This window comes from Leopardus geoffroyi, chromosome C2 (genome assembly GCF_018350155.1).
Source record: "Leopardus geoffroyi isolate Oge1 chromosome C2, O.geoffroyi_Oge1_pat1.0, whole genome shotgun sequence".
NCBI classification, from domain to species: Eukaryota; Metazoa; Chordata; class Mammalia; order Carnivora; family Felidae; genus Leopardus; species Leopardus geoffroyi.
The window spans coordinates 14,400,302-14,418,937 of record NC_059333.1 but is presented as its reverse complement, the minus strand read 5'-3'; the positions used below and the strand labels follow the sequence as shown (position 1 = coordinate 14,418,937).

Sequence of the window (18,636 nt, the reverse complement as noted above, 5' to 3'; positions counted from 1 at the left end):
CCGTGTCGAAAATTATAGATAAGTCCTACCTTTGAGACTGTGTTACCAAAGTAACTTTGGTACTGTGTTTTCTGGTTTTGATCAATATATTGCATAATGGAAAATTTTAAGTTAACTTTTAGATGAACTTGTTTTTTTCATTTTTGGTATTATTTCACTTAGATCGATTTGCAGGTCTCTGTGGGGAACTGTCTTTGGACGTCGCCTTTGTTGTTATTCTGAGATGATCATTTTCAAAAAGGTAAGGATATGGCCATCATTCCTTTATAACAACATCAATATAAAAACTTTGCTTTCATATACACCGATAGGCAGCACTACTATTCATATATAAACAAGTTAAATGTCACTTCACATAATAATAGCACCATTTTCTATTAACCCGTGCTACAGGTGTCTGTCTTTGGCTGTTTTTTTATAACCCCACAGTTCGGTTGTATCATTCAGATATGTGCCTTTGGGTACCTATAAGTGGTTCATTCTGCCTTTCATACTCCTCCCTCTTCTTCTGAGCTCAACAGCAAAAGAGTACAATACATAGCTGCAAACTGGTAGGTCACTTCCATTTTAGAGATCTATCGGAAAAAGCCACCTGGCTCCCTTCTTAATAAGGGTTTTAACAAGCTGGATCATCGCCTTTCATTTGCATTCGGGGTATTAAGCTTCTTATTCCAACTTCTAATTGGAACAAAACAAAACGTCTTAATTTTTTTTAGAGTTTATTTATTTTGAGAGAGACAGAGTCAGCATGAGTGGGGGAGGGGCAGAGAGCGAGGGAAAGAGAGAATCCCAAGAAGGCTGCTCGCTGCTGGAGGTCAGCCTCAATCCCACAAACCGTGAGATCATGACCTGAACCAAAACCAAGAGTTGGACACTTAACCTACTGAGCCACCCAAGGACCCCTCTTTTCTTAATTATTCTAGCTTTCTTCCTCAAGCAAATGAGCCAAAGAAATCTCCATAAGACACCAATGAGGGGTAATGTTTCTGAACATCCAGACAGTATTCTCAGCTATCAACACACGTGGCTGAAAGCACTCTAGACATTTCAAAAACATTTCAACATACATTTCAGGAAGTATGTATACTTTATATTATATCACATTATATTTTAAGAAGTCCTCTTCCTTTGTCTCAGCAACTGAAACAACTCAAGGAATTCGCCTCTGAATTTTTCTCTGGGATAGTAGATGTTTCTCAGAGGCTCTATATAACTGACACACACTCAAGTAATGAATAATGAAGAAGATATTACTTCACATAAGATCACTGCTAAAGGATTGGAGCCTGGCAGTGAGAAGAGTTGCTGAAACATAGTGGTGCTTAATAAATATTTTTAATAAAGAAATTAACGATAGTGAACAGTGTTGAAAAATGTCTCCCTGGAATTTTATATTCTACTTGAGCAAAAAATGGGAATGTAAGGATATAAGCTATCTCTGGGGTCTTAATGTACTGATAATGTTATTTCTCCTAGAAAGTATTGATTGTGCCTTTATGCGCTCCCTGTGCATCACTCAGAATGGAACATAGTTTTATCTTAAGAGGGACATTCTCAGTCCCTCACCCAACTCTATTATGACTGAGAGACTGAGGACAATGAGAATGACAGATCACTCTTAACACTTAAATTTGTTTAATGTTTACTTATTTTTGAAAAAGAGACAGACAGAATGCAAGCAGGGGAGGGGCAGAGAGAGAGGGAGACACAGAATCCGAAGCAGGCTCCAGGTTCCGAGCTGTCAGCACAGAGCCCATCGTGGAACTTGAACTCATGAACCACGATATCATGACCTGAGCCGAAGTCGGATGCTTAACCAACTGAGCCACCCAGGCGTCCAGATCACTCTCGATACTTAGATAAAGTCAAAACTACCTTTTAGAAATAGAATAAGATAACTTTTATTAACTCAGCCATGTTTATGCTGCTTTTCAGGAGAGATTCCACTTGAAGATCATCGCATATAGCTCGGTTTCGGTCAACATCACTGTGTCTTCCTTTTTTCAAACCAATTTCTTTTGCTTCCTTCATCTAGTTTCTGGCCAATGTCAGTAAGAAGCACTTCAAATGTTACATTTAAATGTTCATCTTAAAGTCTAACCTGGCTCAAAGCCTCTCCTAAGAGAGAACCTAGCTGTTTCATGAGTGAGAAATGTTCTCTGTCTGCATCATATACACCTGTCCAGTTGCCTTCAGAACAGAATTCAAAACTCACGCAAGTAATGATGTGTTCCCGATGCTGATACTCAGCTGCTTTGTGAGGATACTTCACTCCAGATACCCTCCCTCCCCCGCTGGGCAACTGTAAGATCAATGGAACCAAGGGATTCAGAAGGTGAATGGTAGAGAAGTCTCCAAATCTCTACTCGGACTGACAAGAGGGGACCACTGCATTGAAACGAATGTGACACACTATGACAGAGAAAAGCAAAAACTCCTTCTGTTCTGCCCATTCTCTGTAGAAAGATCAACTTTTTTTTTCTTGTTCAACAGTTTGTGGTATAATTGATATGCAAAAAAACCTTCACAGATTTAAAGTATATGTTGTAATGGGTTTCAGCATATTATTACACAGTCACAATCAAGATAATAAATATATCTATCACCTCCAAAAGTTTCCTCCTGCTCTTTCGGGGTTTTTTTGTTATTGAAGTAAAAACACTTAACATAAGATCTACACTCTTGTCAAAATTTTAAGTGCACAATATGAACTATAGTCACAAAGCTGTACAGCAGGTCTCTCGAACTTATTTCTGTTGCATAATTGAAACTTAATACACTTTGAACAGCAACTTCCTGTTTCCCTCTCCCCACAAACCTTGTCTACCACCATTTATACTCCATTTCAATGGGTGTGACTATCTTATGAGATGCCTCACCCAAGAATCATGCACTATTCCCTTCTGTGACTGACTTACTTCACTTATCAGAATGTCAGAATGTTCTTGTCAGAACTCAGCAGGTTCATCTACGTTGTCACAAATGACAGAATTAAAAAAAAAAAAACATACTTTTTAAAAAATTGAATAATATTCTGTTATATGTATTATCATATTTTTTAAACCAATAACATTCTAAGTATTACCACATTTTTTGATCCATTCATCCATCGACAAGACATCTAGGTTGTTTCCATATCTTGGTTATTGTGAGTCATGTTGCGATGAACATGTAAATACAGATATCTCTTTGAGATCCTGATTCCAATTATTTTGGATATATACCTGGATATATGCCCAGAAATGGAACTGCTGGATCATACGGTAGTTCTGTTTTTAAGTTTTTGAAGAATTGCCATCCTTTTTTTTTTTCCCATAGTGGCTGCACCATTTCACATTCCCACCAAGAGTTTACAAAGATTCCAATTGTTCCACATCCTTCTAATACATGATATGAAAAACCACTATGTGAGTCTAGGTTTCACCTTTTTTTTTTTTTTAACATTTCACTTTATAACAAAATTGTAAAATTTCCCAGAAATGATAAAAAGTAACATAATTACATATAAAAATACAGGTTCCTTTACAGTGGGACTTGGATAAACACGGTGTCAGTCTACTCATTAAGAAGCATTGAAGGAATATTTTCCTTGGGGAGAGGAATCATACAAAAAATAAGATAAAATACACAAGCATTCTGATGGAATTTCTACTTCAGTTAGAATCTGCCCATGAAACTATAAACGCAAGTAAGGACCCGCATTCTCTAGAAATCCCATAAAACCCGATCAAAGAATTTTCACTAATTTGATGCAGATTTGAAAATATATCAATTATTAATTATTAGAGTCATATGGTTTGATGGGGAGAATTCTGACCTGAAAGAAAAAAAGATCTAGCCTATGAGAGTCTGTTTGCCTGAAAGAAAAACCACGAGCCTAAGGAATTTTTCTAATGTAAATTAGTGTGAATTATGAGTCCAACACTTACTGTGGTTTGCTCTAGCCATCACTGAAGAGATATAAAAGCCCTGGAAGACGGTGGCATTCGGATTGAGGACACTGGTTCCCACCATCAACGGAACCTTTAATTGCTAGCACCTTGTGCTGCTACTACAGTAACTACTGTGGCGGCCTTGGCTGTGGTTCTGGCTGTGGCCGTGGCTCTGTCTCCGGTGGGTATGGATACAGCTGCTGCCGCCCATCTTATTGTGGCAGATACTGGTCCTGTGGATTTTACCGAGAAATTTCTAGAGATACTCGGGACTCCTCTTCCTGTGTTTCCTGAATCCACTTTCTGAGTTCTTCTCTTTATGAAATAGTAATTCTCTCATTCTAGAATACTTGGGAAGGAGAGAATAGTTGAAATTCTATGTCCTTCATCTCCATTGAATAAAATCATCTGGAATGTCCTGCTCTAGAAAAGAAATTTTCTCCTGTTATTGGATTACAATTGCTGCTCTGCTTACATGTTAGTTCAACGTTCTTCAAGTGAGACAAAATTTATTTCCGTTTTCAATAAAATCTGTATTGAAAATACTTTTTTATATTACTTTTGTTATATCTGTTGCATGCGCATATGTGTATTTTTGTGACAGAAACATCGTCTTTCTTAATATGCTAAAAAACTAAAGCCTAAAACTGAATTATTTCTAAATGAAATTTGTTTTTGATTAAACTATAATGACTGCAACTACCTGATTATATTTAAACATTAGCCCATATGCTAAGTTTTTAATTAACAGATAAAATTCCACAATGACACTCCTATTTTCAATAACCGTATTCCACGTGACCCTGTCTTTGGCTATTTCCTTATATCCCACATTTGCAAATTTTGAACTGTGCTTCTTGGATTTTCCACTTCATAGCCTTTAAACGACCCTCCATATCCCACATCTAATAGTAGCACACAAAGTAGATATGCACAGTATTTTTGTCTTTGAGAATTTCTAGGAAGTGCCACTCCATTACCACATCAGCACATCAAGCGTAAGACATTAAATCAGTGCTTTCATGGAACAGTGATTTTGAATTTCATATCTCCAACTTCTGTTTGGAGGACATCAAAATTTATTTTTATATTAAATACAAATTTCCACCAGACCCTATTAGAAAAAAAAAATAGAATAATGGAATTTTAACAGCAGTGTGTTGAAAACTTATTCTGATTTAACATTCTGTATCATTTTGATTTTTGTTTGAAATTACAAATTTCACAAATTTTCACCACTTTATCGATATGAAATATCTACATGTTGTTTGTGCATATATTCCTTAAGAACAACATAGATGGCCAAGCAACTTTTTGAGAATTTCAAATTTATACTAATTAATTTTTAAAACTGGATCATACGATGAAATAAGGACATTTATGATTTGCTATAGAGTATTAGAAGTCATTTTTCTCAGTATGTAAAATATTTTGATGTATCCATCTTGTATAATAGAATTTTCTCAGCTTTATAAAAATACCACAGCCTATGTTACGAGAGGAAAATCAAATAACACTAAGTAAACAATACCACTGATAGAATCCACATGGTTCCAGCACCTAAGACAGGGCCTGGAGGTATTACAGATTTGAGTTTTGTTTTTGTCTCTGGTTTTTATTTGTTTGTTTCATGAATAGATAAAAAATAAATGAATGAACAAATAAAGCTGATAAATCTTTGTCAATGTTTTATGGGACTTTTAAAATGCTTTCAAATTAAGAGTCTACTGGGGCGCCTGGGTGGCGCAGTCGGTTAAGCGTCTGACTTCAGCCAGGTCACGATCTCGTGGTCCGTGAGTTCGAGCCCCGCATCAGGCTCTGGGCTGATGGCTCAGAGCCTGGAGCCTGTTTCCAATTCTGTGTCTCCCTCTCTCTCTGCCCCTCCCCCGTTCATGCTCTGTCTCTCTCTGTCCCAAAAATAAATAAACGTTGAAAAAAAAAAAATTTTAAATTAAGAGTCTACTACTTGGCAATGAAAAATGAAATCCTGCCATTTGCAACAATGTGGATGGAACTGGAGGGTATTATACTAAGTGAAATAAGTCAGAGAAAGACAGATATCATATGTTTTCACTCATAAGTGGAAGCTGAGAAACTTAACAGAAGACCATGGGGGAAGGGAAGAGGAAAAACTAGTTACAAACAGAGAGGGAGGAAGGCAAACCATAAGAGACTCTTAAATACAGAGAACAAACTGAGGGTTGATGGGGGGGTGTAGCAGGGGAGACAGGAAAATGGGTGATGGGCATTGAGGAGGGCATTTGTTGGAATGAGCACTGGGCGTTGTATGTAAGTAAAGAATCGCGGGAATCTGCCCCCCCACAACCAAGAGCGCACTGTATACATTGTGTGTTAGCCAACTTGACAATAAATTATATTTAAAAAAAAATTGAGTCTACTTTAAAAATTAACAGCATGTGAAAATGCATGGCTGTTCAGATGTGTACACATTTATCTCCCTCCAGAGCCTCAACGCCCAAATGATTCTCTTTTGTCCAATTGATATTCAAATTTTTGTCACATTGGGCTCAGAGGGGAAGATGACTACAGTAGCAGGTGCAAAGTAGAGGGCTTGTACCTATGGCCACGACTACCAGGAACCTCATTTTGTGATCAGGATACACACTGAAGTACTTGTAAGAAAAATACTACTTGTCTTAGATTTGTTTAAAAATATTCAGCACAAATAATAATAACTACAAAGAGTATACAAGGAGAGAAGACTGATGGTGGAATACTGACAGATATTAGATCCTGAGGATATGTTTATAAAGCTCCAAAATACAGCTCAAGATACTTTTATGCCCACATGAAACTTACTTATTAAAATGAATAATAAACATGAAAAGCTTACCTGACTCTGCTGAGGAAGCTCTATTTTTAAGAAGGTTATTTTCCACATTATGGAAGACCCTCGCATAAAATATTAGAAGTAACGACAGAATTCTAAAAATCAACATTTTAGAACCTTGCCAATGACTCACCTCGATAAAAATTCTTTCAAATATTTTAACCTAAATAAATAAAAGGTGAGCAAGGGTCTTAAAAAGGGAATAAGAAAAACACATCAAAGGCACAGGATTTGATTGCAGGGAAGCTGACTCAACAGCAAAGTCATCCCGCTGGCACAAGGGCCTCACCTTGTCTAATGAGGCAAGGACTCAGGAAGTGTAGTAATGTAAACTAGTAGGAAATATGTGATCAACAAGTCCCGCCCACTGAAGATATGTATAAAAAGGACCTGTGCAGACAGTGATGTTCAAACTGACAGAAACGGATTCCCTGCTCCAACAATATCCTCCACTCCTGAAACCATGTCCTACTACGGCAACTACTATGGAGGTCTAGGTTATGGCTATGGTGGCCTGGGCTGTGGCTATGGCGGCTATGGCTATGGCGGCTGTGGCTATGGCGGCTATGGCTATGGCGGCTGTGGCTATGGCGGCTGTGGCTATGGTGGCTATGGATGTGGCTACAATGGCGTGGGCTATGCCTGTGGAGGCTTCGGGTATGGCTCCAACCGCCCATCTTGCTGCAGAAGATGTTTCTACTGAGAAGCTTCCAGAGAAACTCAACTTTTTATTCTCCTCCAGCTTCCTGAATCTGCTTCCATGATTCTTCCTATGAATAATTCCATTTTCTCCTCTGAATGTCAACATCATCCTAAGACATCTAAAAAGACAAAATAAAATAGGTTGGATTCTGCAAAACTTATCTGAACTCATGAAATCACATGGAATGTTTCGTAGTTTTTAAAAGCTTTTCCTTTGATATTGTATTGCTGATCAAATTTCCCTCATTTTTGATCAACAATGATATGTGAGAAAAGTATATAGTAATTTTAATAAACATTTATCTCATTGAAAATACTTGTTGCATTTATGTGTGTGTGTGTGTGTGTGTGTGTTGAAATAATTCAATTTAATATTGCTTTGGGAGGATTAATGTTTTCAACTGGCTTTGCAACTTGCTACATCTTAATGCTATAAATGGGGGGGAAGGTCATATGAGAAGTCATAATCACTATTATAGAAGTAATATAATCCATTTCCTTAAAAGTGACTGGCATATAGGGAATGCTCAATAAATATTCCCTAAGTGATGGAATATCACTGGCTTTAAGGATGGGACATAGCAAACCATGTAATTTCTGACAAATTCTATTAAGTTTTGATTGGCAATGTGAGAGAAATTGGAGCTATGCCCATGTATACACATGCCCATTACCAGGCTCTTATTGTCCAGATGATGACATTGTGTATGATGGGAATGCCTTAGGGAATCTGCATGCAGCAGCTGAGAACCACAGGAACTCAAGCAGCCATGTTCTTGTGCCCAATCCTCCTAGAGCTCTGATAGACATGATGTACTATTGATCATTTTGTTCAGCCAAGATACTGCCAAGCTGAATTATCTTTAAATAAAATAGATTGCTATTCCACTTATTGGACTCATTTCTTGTGTTTCCTCACCCAGCTTTTCCTATTCATGTCAGAAATGCCAACCTCATTCCTGACTATTGGGGAAAAAATAATTCACATTCAGCATGCCCATTTTGATCAGCCAAAATCAATGGGATGACTTATAATTTACAGAAAAGTTTTACTTTTATGTTTTATTAACATCATGCTTCTTCACATCATTCATGGGAGAGATCAAGTTCATGTTTAATAATGACCTATGGCTGTAAATATTGCTGCATTGCATTTACATTAAAATGTCCCATCATTTTTGCTTTTCTCGGTGTATATATGTGCGTACGCATGTGAGAGAAAGGAATAGAGAGAGAGAGAGAAATGAGAGACAAACAGAGAAAAGAAGGCAGAAACAGAGAGGAGAGAACAGACTGTCTTTGGCTGTCTCTGAAGTTTTGATGTGTCTACAAATTCAGGGATCTGAACATGAGTTCTTCTTATCGAAGGACATATGTCATCCAGGCTTCCATGGGATTCGGCAGCTACTACCACATCTGATCAGACTATGAAATTACTCATGCCAGATAAATGATACTTTTGCCTGCCGAAGCAGTTCTTCTTCCTATCACTACATTTAACAACCCCTGCCTTTGTCTCTTTCCTGATACCCTGAGTCTTAGCCGAATTACTTAAAACTGTGCCTCAAGAAAGAGATCATTTGCTCCCCACACCACACAGGCTTCTGGTTATATTCTACATGTTATCCATAAAATAGTTCATGAAAAATTCCATGCTTGGTGGCTGCCGACTGCCTGATGTTTGACAGATCCTTCAAGAGGGACCCTCTCACTGCTCACCACCTCACCACCACAGTCTTCCACGCACTGAGTCACCACCAACTCCCTTCATACTACTCCCTCTCTTCATTCAGCTCGGCGTTTACAATGTCCAAAATGAATGAATATTTCTTTTTTCTTAAGAAGCCTCATGACATCGGGAAATGGTGAAGAGACAACAGAGGTTTATGGAATATGATATCGGTCAGGCAAAGATCATTTTGATTAAATGGATTTTCTACTTTATTTTCAAACATTGCTACATTTTGCTCAAAAAAAAAAAAAAAAAAAACCCTACCAAAAACGTGTGGCCATCATTGCATTTGAAAAGTGAATCCTACCAATGAAATTCTGCTTGACTAACATGTGCCACGCGTCATTTTGATACCGGAAAATCTACCTTAATGCTGTGAAGAGATGTGCATTAAGCATAACGCCAGACACATGTTTCACCCAACGAAGAAAAGTAATGATTCCAGAAGAAACTGAACTTATTTTATTTGTTTTTCTTCACAATACTGGAAGTTTCTCTAATGTCTTTTTTACCACTTCTGGCATCTCATGCTGTGAATGAGAGCAGTGATATGAGGAGACACAGGAACAATAAAAGCTGTCACATGACACAATGTCTTTAAAATGGCCGGCCCATGGTTAGTAACAGACAAGTAACAATTGAATGGTTGAAAGAGGGTGAAAAACCTGTGTGATTTTTTTTTTCTCTAAAGTTGTATAGAATCTAAACCAGTAGCCCGAGGGAAAGCCGTGTTCTTCATCCCATCTGTACACCCATCACTACTCTCAGTGTTGGAAGCAGTGTTTGTGGGGTCAGAGAAACATCGGGCTCGACAATGATAAAGTCAGGAAGCTTCTTAACAAAATCTCCCAATAACTTTACATACAGTGAAGATATAAAACTTATATTAATCTTGTTGTCAAAACTCACTTGGGTATGCAGGTAGCTTTTCAAAAGTTTGCATTAGGACACCTGGCTTTTACCAAGAAACTTAGACTTGCACCTGTTTCCTCTAACCAAAAGAAATCCAAAAGGGGTTCTCGTTTTTGTCAAAAAGGGCAAAAAGTGAAAATAGCATTCAGTGTTGGCTTTGCAGGAAGTCATTATAGAAACAGCGAGCACCCCAAGCTGTGAGAGTGGCGCCCCCCCCCACACACCCTGCCTGCTCCCTTCCCAAGAACTATGCATCGTAGCATCACCCTCAGAAGCCTGAACTGTGTTTGTGAGCATCGTGCTTCCTCCTGATTTATTTTGTGCATCTGTTAGTAAGATGTGTCCTAAAGTATCACCAAAGCCTTACAAGGTTCTTTTTTTTTGAGTCTGGGAATGCTCAATTTTTTTTTTCATATAAATTAACAGTAACTGTTTCTTCACTTTATGCCATTCCACTCTAGGAAAGGTTTCATAGGAACATTGTTCTATTTTCAGATAGTGGGAGAAACCTGTACTCTTAAATAGATCTAAATTTCTTTTCTGTAAAGCATATTTAAATTAAAATTATATTTTAATTCTCATTAAAATGTTGAAAGAAAGAAAGAAAATAAAGGGAAAAAAAGCCTGGAGCCTAGTGTCTGCTGTGTGGTCAGTTAGTCTTTCCATGATTGGGGATTTCTATCTCCACCAACTCTTCATCAATCAGCCAAAAACTGAGGGAATGAAGAATGAACGCAAAACTCTTTTCACCTCTCATACTTCCCACACATTATTTAGGACACATCACTACTGCAAATCCAGGGCATTCTGTAAGAGCAAAAATGAGCCCTGTTAGAAAAAACATTAGCTTAGGATGGAGTACCAAGCTTAACCTTCATGTGGTTTGCAGGTACATCTACAGCACCTCCATATGTGATGACACAAGGAAGCATAAAGCATAGACAGTTTCTGCCCATAAAATGGTCATACATTTTCCAGAAAGATCACGGCAGCACATACTCAAAGGTAGGTTGATAAATAAATGCCAAATATGTCCATATGTGATAGTACTTGCCAGCATATTGCCAGTAACGTAACCAAAGAGTAGCCATATTGAGTTGGAAGGAAGTGTTTTTTGTAAGAGTAGATTGGATATTTTGTAAGGGTAGAATGAATATATATTCTGCCATCCTTTATGTGAAAGATTCAGGAAGCGTGTTCCTCCAGACAAGGCTCGTTTTAAAATTCTTAAAGAGGAATGGAATGAAAACCAAACAATGGGATGCCTATTTTCAGGTTTTGCATCATACCACATAATCAGGCCACATTTATGCAACTAAATAAATATACAGTGAAACATAGCCTTGAAAATAGAATAGAGTTTCATTTTAAAGGCCCATAAATTCATGGAGGAGTCCTGACATAAGGGTGAAATTATCTGTTATGAGGGCCATGTTTTGCCAACAAATCAAAATATTCATGATGTTGTAGGAAGCAAATTAGTGAGATGTTGGCCACTCTGCTGCCTGTGGTTTTCTCCACCACCACTGAGGGTGTATAAAAGGCCCTTGGCAGATGGAGGCATTCATATTAAATACACCTACCTCCTGCTCCTCAACTGAACCTTCCACTCCTGATACCATGTGTTACTACGGCAACTATTACGGTGGCCTGGGCTGTGGCTATGGTGGTCTGGGCTGTGGCTATGGCCGTGGCTATGGTGGCTATGGTTATGGCTGCTGCCGCCCGTTGTGCTATGGAAGATACTGGTCCCATGGCTTCTACTGAGGAATTTTTCGTCTATTGGCTACATCACTCTATTTTACTTGCATTCTCTTCATGTTTCCCTGACATGAAAAATTTTAAAATGTCTTCGAAAATACTGACTCTGTATTGAACTGAGATAAATAAAGGAAATTCAGCATGCCTGTTTTGATTCATCATTATCAATTAGATTCTATCACAGTTTATAGGAAAGGATTTCCTTTGATGTGATATTACCTTTATAATGTGATATAAAATTTAATTGTTGGGTTATCAATTTTACTTGAAAACATGTATTTTTTTTATTTTTTAACATTTATTTTTGAGAGAGAGAGAGAGAGAGAGAGAGAGAGAGAGTGTGAACGGTGGAGGGGCAGAGAGAGAGGGAGACACAGAACCCAAAGCAGGCTCCAGACTCTCAGCTGTCAGCTCAGAGCCCAATGTGGGGCTCGAAATCACAAACTGTGAGATCATGACCTGAGCTTAAGTCAGACACTTAACTGACCGAGCCATCCAGGTGCCCCTTTAAAACATGTATGTTGGGGCGCCTGGGTGGCGCAGTCGGTTAAGCGTCCGACTTCAGCCAGGTCACGATCTCGCGGTCCGTGAGTTCGAGCCCCGCATCGGGCTCTGGGCTGATGGCTCGGAGCCTGGAGCCTGTTTCCGATTCTGTGTCCCCCTCTCTCTCTGCCCCTACCCCGTTCATGCTCTGTCTCTCTCTGTCCCAAAAATAAATAAACATTGAAAAAAAAAATTAAAAAAAAAAAAACATGTATGTTTAAATAAACTTTATTTCATTGCAAATATTGCTTTGTTACATTTATACTAAATTATCTCCATCAGTTTAGCTTGTATGTTTGTGTGTTGTGTATGATTATTCACATGTGTATAAGGTTGGGGTGGGAGTATGGTGAAACAGAGCAAGAGAGAGCCAGAGTTCTCTTTTGTGGTCATTATGTGACTAATATTGAAGAGTAAAAATATCAATTCTTTCCAACAGCATTCATATGAAGCCTGTTCTTATGTACATCTCTATAATCTCTTTTATCATCTCTCTTGGCTTATGTCCTTATCTAAGCTTTAAAAATAACTAGTTTTTACAAGAGTTGTATCTCACATCAGGACATTAAAACACATTGGGGCGCCTGGGTGGCGCAGTCGGTTAAGCGTCCGACTTCAGCCAGGTCACGATCTTGCGGTCCGTGAGTTCGAGCCCCGCGTCAGGCTCTGGGCTGATGGCTCAGAGCCTGGAGCCTGTTTCCGATTCTGTGTCTCCCTCTCTCTCTGCCCCTCCCCCGTTCATGCTCTGTCTCTCTCTGTCCCAAAAATAAATAAACGTTGAAAAAAAACAAAACAAAACAAAACAAAAAAAACATGTATGTATCCGTATGTTTTGTGGTTTTGGTAACACCTATGGTTGGATTATATCAGCAAAAGCTCTACTTCTGCTAAATGTTTTTCAATTTTTTTAAAAAAACATTTTGCTTAAAGAATGAGTATCAAATATAAAATATCAGCACTAATAATAAATCCTGCTAGTAATATTACCAACATTGTGTCTGAAAAATACTTCAAAATACACCAATTTATTCTAAGTATTTGGAAAAACTAGATATGTATGGCAAAATAGACTTATGAAAACCATGAAATATTTTCTCAGTTTCAAATTAATATGAGCTTACTTCATTTTTTACCTAGGGGTCTGGCCTTTATCAAATGTATACCTCATACATATTAAATTTCCCCAGAATCAAATTTATTTTACACCCTTGAGGCAGTTGTTTTACTAGGGAAACTCAAACTGAAAACATTAAGTACAATGAAGAGCTTATTTAAAAATAAATAAATAAAATAAATGATTCACTCATATGTGGAATTTAAGAAACAAAACAAGTGAGCAAAGGATAAAAGAGACAGAGAGAGAGAGAGATGCAAACCAAGAAACAGACTCTTTAGACAACAAACTGGTGGTTACCAGAGGGGAGGTGGGTGGAGGGATTGATGAAACAGGTGATGGGGACTAAGGAGGGCACTTGCTGTGATGAGTACCAGGTGTGGTATGGAAGTCTGACTCACTATATTGTACACCTGAAACTAATATTACATGGTATGTTGGCTAACTGGAATTTTAATGCAAACTAATGTAAAAACTAAACTAAACAAAAATAAAATAAAATAAAATAAAATAAAATAAAATAAAATAAAATAAAATAAAATAAAACAAAATAAAACAAAATAAAATAAAATACATCTAGGCACGACCCCAGAGCTAAAAATTAAATGTGAAGCTAAAATCAGAGCAGCTAGAGAAAACTGATATTGGGGCGCCTGGGTGGCGCAGTCGGTTAAGCGTCCGACTTCAGCCAGGTCACGATCTAGCGGTCCGTGAGTTCGAGCCCCGCGTCAGGCTCTGGGCTGATGGCTCAGAGCCTGGAGCTTGTTTCTGATTCTGCGTCTCCCTCTCTCTCTGCCCCTCCCCCGTTCATGCTCTGTCTCTCTCTGTCCCAAAAATAAATAAACGTTGAAAAAAAAAATTAAAAAAAAAACTGATATTACCTACAAAGAATAACCATAAGTAAACTCCTCAACAGAAGCAAAGGAAGCCAAAGGAAAATACAATAACATTTGAAGGAAGAATAGGTTGCAGATAACTATCAACCTAGAATCTCATAGCATCAGATGTTTCTTCCAAAAATAAAGATAAAAGTTTCTGAACGATAAAATAGTGAGACAATTTATTTTTCTCAAATATTAATTGTAAGTAAGGGTAGAGTTGCTCAGGCAGAAAGAAAGATCCTGACCGAAATGTGGACATTCACAAAAGCATGAAATGAATACAAAAATACATGTGAACATTCATTGTGCACAAATAATGATAATTTCTCTGGAGGTTTCAATATATAGACCATGAGATATGTTACACATATTCCATAGAAGACTGGCTTGTAAAAATTGTTAGCTCTAAGGCCCTAGACTTATTAAGAAAGAAGTAAAATATTGCAATAGTTGGTAGTAATTCATTGATGCTGCAAACAAGATGAAGATACAGAGTGTAGTAATAATGGACAAACTGCAGGGGCAAAGGTAGAACTTTGGAAAACTATTTGGTAGCAGCATCTGTAACTCAGCAATTCTGATTCTGAGTATATACCTAATTGGTATGTCTATTTTGATAGATTAATCAGAAGTAGGCAAACTTTTTCTGTAAATAGTAAAATATTTTAGATTTTGTAGGCCATATGGTCTGTGTCTCCACTACTCAGTTCTGTCACTGTAGCATGAAAACAGCCACAGACCATACATAAATGAATGGATGTTTTCCAGTAAAACAAATGGTGGGCAGGAATTTATGGATCCCTCAGTTAAATCATTCTTCAGCAGAATATGTTCTCTTCCCTCTTTGTTTTAGGGCAGGAGTATGCATCCCTTCCCCTTTGGGTACAGCAGCCAATGTCATTTGGTCTGGATCTACTGTGGACAGAGTGTATTTCTCTGATCACTGCCTTTGGGCTTCACCATGTTATTTGCATTGACCAGAGGGATGCTGCCATATATCCCTGGTGCGTACATGTCTGAGCTTTCCCTGTTGTACTCTAGCCTTTTCCCCGGGGGAGGATGCCTCCAGTAGCTGCCAGTCCAAGGAAGATACATGAAGAAGGCTCAAAGCCAACACACAACTTGAACCAAATCTACATTATATTGGCTGAACCCCAGCAGACGCACAAACACATAAGCGAGGCATAAATGTTAATGTCATATGACACTGAGATTTGAGGGCTTTTAAATGCAACATCATTATGGGAACAACTAGTATATCTTAGATACACACATAAGTGTACCAAGAGACATGAACAAGATTTTCTGTGGCAACACTATTTGTAAAATCTTGTTAAAAGGTTGAAGCAAGACAAGTGACCATTAAGAGTATGAATAAAGAAATTGTGGTATATTTGTACATTGAAATTTTATACAGCACTAAGAATTAACACAAAAAACAAAAAGCATGACTCTAACAACAAAAAATACAGATTGAAAGAAGCCAAATAAAATAATCCTCTTTGTGTGATTCCATTTGTGTAAGGTTCAAAAGTTGGCCACAAATCCATAGTTTTGGATATCAGGAGTGGTTACGCTTAAAGGCTTGTACTAAATGGAAATGGACATACGGGGAGTCATCTGGGATATTAGTGATATGTGATTTTTGGATCTAAGTACTGATTAAGCAGCTATGTGCACTTTGAAAATTCATCAAGTTCTACCTTTTTGATTTATTCATAGTATGGATGTTATACAATATACATGAATAAGGTTTTTTTATTAAAAATCATAAAAATATGTTAAGCCAGTCCACTGAAAGTGCTCTGTAGAAAACATGATCTAGTAGACAAGACATATTTTCATCTGAGAACAGATGAAGAAAGTTGGCCGACTTTCAGCATCAAGTAATTTCCCTTTCAAGGTATTCACTCATCCAGCAAATACAATATAAAACTTTAGACTATATAATAGAATTGTGTACATATAAGGACTCCTGAAATCCACAGTTGAGTAGAACTGATATCCAAAACAAAAAACCACAAATATAGAGGAATGTTTGTGTGCTCTATATCATCCCAAGTAATTTGGTAATATTTATCAACTAGCCAAATCCAGAGTAAGCAAAGTCTTTGAAAAATAAACAACCACATCTTTAAAAAAAGTAATAGACTGATTTGATCAGTTTTAGATGTACAAAAAAGCTGTGCAAAAGTACAGAAAGTTCCCATATGTACCCTTACCCTTTTGTCATGAGTGTCTTCCATTATTTTTTTTTTTTTTTTGCATTAGTGGGATACATTTGTCAGAACTGATGAGTCAATATTGACACATTATTATTAATTAAAGACGATAGTTTAGTGTACATTGTGTTTTATATTCAGTGGGTGTAGACAAATGTGTAATAACCTGTACCCACCATTACAGTATCGAGTAGCTTCACCCTCCTAAAAATCTCCAGTGCTTCACATTTTCATCCCTCTCTCATTCCCCCATTATCCTGGCAACAGCTGATCTTTTCATTGGCTCTGTCATATTTTGCCCTTGTCGTATTGTTGGAATCATTCTGTATGTAGCTTATGCAGATTGTCTTTCACTTGGCAATACACATTTAAGGTTGCTCCACGTTTTCAAGTGGCTTGACAGGTCATTTCATTTTTTCACTGAATAATATCCATTGCATGGATGTACCACAGTTTGCTTATCCATTTACCTACTGAAGGACGTCTTGGTTGCTTGCATATTTCGACAATTATGAATAAAGTTGAAATAAACAACTGTCCGCAGGGTTTTGTGTGGACATAAGTTTCAATTTACTTGAATAAATGGCAAGGTGCACAGTTACTGGGTAGCATGGTGAGACATCTGTTTAGTTTTGTAAGAAGATGCCAAACTGTCTTCCAAAGTGACTGTAACATTTTGCATTCCCACTAGCAATGAATGAGAGTTCCTATTGCTCCACATTCTTGCCAACGTTTGGTGGTGTCAGTGTTTTGGATTTTAGTCACTCTAAAAGGTATATAACAGTATCTCAGTGTTTTAATTTGCAATTCTTTAATGACATATGATGCTGAACATCCTTTTGTGTGCTTCTCTGTCATCTATTTTCTTTGTGAAGTGTCTGGTCAGGTCCTTTGCCCATTTTTAATTGAATGACTTGTTTTCTTTTGCTGAAAAAAGAAAAACGCCTCTTCTAAAAGCCACATGATTTGACAACAGGAATTCTAACGTTGTAGCAAAGTAATCTTACTTATGAAGGCTTCATTTTACCTTACGGATTAAGAGACTTGAAAATTTTTCTGAAGAAAATTAGTGTGAAATATGCAGTGAACACTGCCTGTGGTTCTCTCCACCCACTACTGAGGGCGTATAAAAGCTTGCGGCAGATGTTTACATTCAACCTGAGGCACTGTTTGTTTCACAACTGAACCATCCACTCCTTATACTGTGTGCTTCCACAGCAAGTACTAAGGTGGCATGGGTTATGGCTATGGCCACTTGGGCTGTGACTATAATGGACATGGATATAGCTTCTGCCTCCCATCTTATTGTGGAAGATTCTGGTCCTGTGGATTCTACAGAGGAACTTCTAGAGCCACTTAGGTTTTTGAACTCCTCCTCCTGTAGATGACTAGGCTTTTATAACTCTTCACATAGAACTCCGTTCTCTCTTCAAATAGTGGCCGACCCAATCTCAGCCTACAGGAATGGTGGGAGGGAGGAGTAAGGTTCAAATGTGGCATTTTTCACCTTGGTTGATTAAAATCATTTGAAACATGTTAGGATTTATGGAACTTTTTTCCTCGTAATTTATACTTCCATTTTAGTTCAGTGCACAGCTTATTCCAATAGCTTTCATAGGAAAAAAAAAGTTTACCTTCATTTTAAAATCAACATCTTCCATTGCCAATATTCCTTTATTTTCTTTCTTAATACAATTTATTGTCAAATTGGTTTCCATACAACACCCAGTGCTCATCCCAACAAGTGCCTTCCTCCCTGTCCATCACCCACTTTCCCTTCTCCCCCACCCCCATCTACTCTTAGTTTCCTTTATTGTCATGTACCCGTCTTTGTCTCCATTAGAATTTGGTGATTAGGGCTGAATAAACTGTGTTATTTGCATTTCCAAAGTGATGAAATGTCAGAAAGATACGACTCTCATTTCTTCCTAGGCATCACTAATGTAAATTGTGCATTCAGGTATATCTACAGCCACTTACTATCAT

General features: G+C 37.7%; 1 protein-coding gene across 1 annotated transcript; it reads left to right on the top strand.

The window, feature by feature from the left end:
- Positions 1–7,210: 7,210 nt before the first annotated feature.
- LOC123576021 (keratin-associated protein 20-1-like) lies at positions 7,211–7,801 on the top strand. Its single transcript, XM_045437056.1, has one exon. It carries the CDS (start codon positions 7,247–7,249, stop codon positions 7,484–7,486), a length of 240 nt encoding a protein of 79 aa, XP_045293012.1. The 5' UTR covers positions 7,211–7,246; the 3' UTR covers positions 7,487–7,801.
- The last annotated feature ends 10,835 nt before the right edge of the window (positions 7,802–18,636 follow it).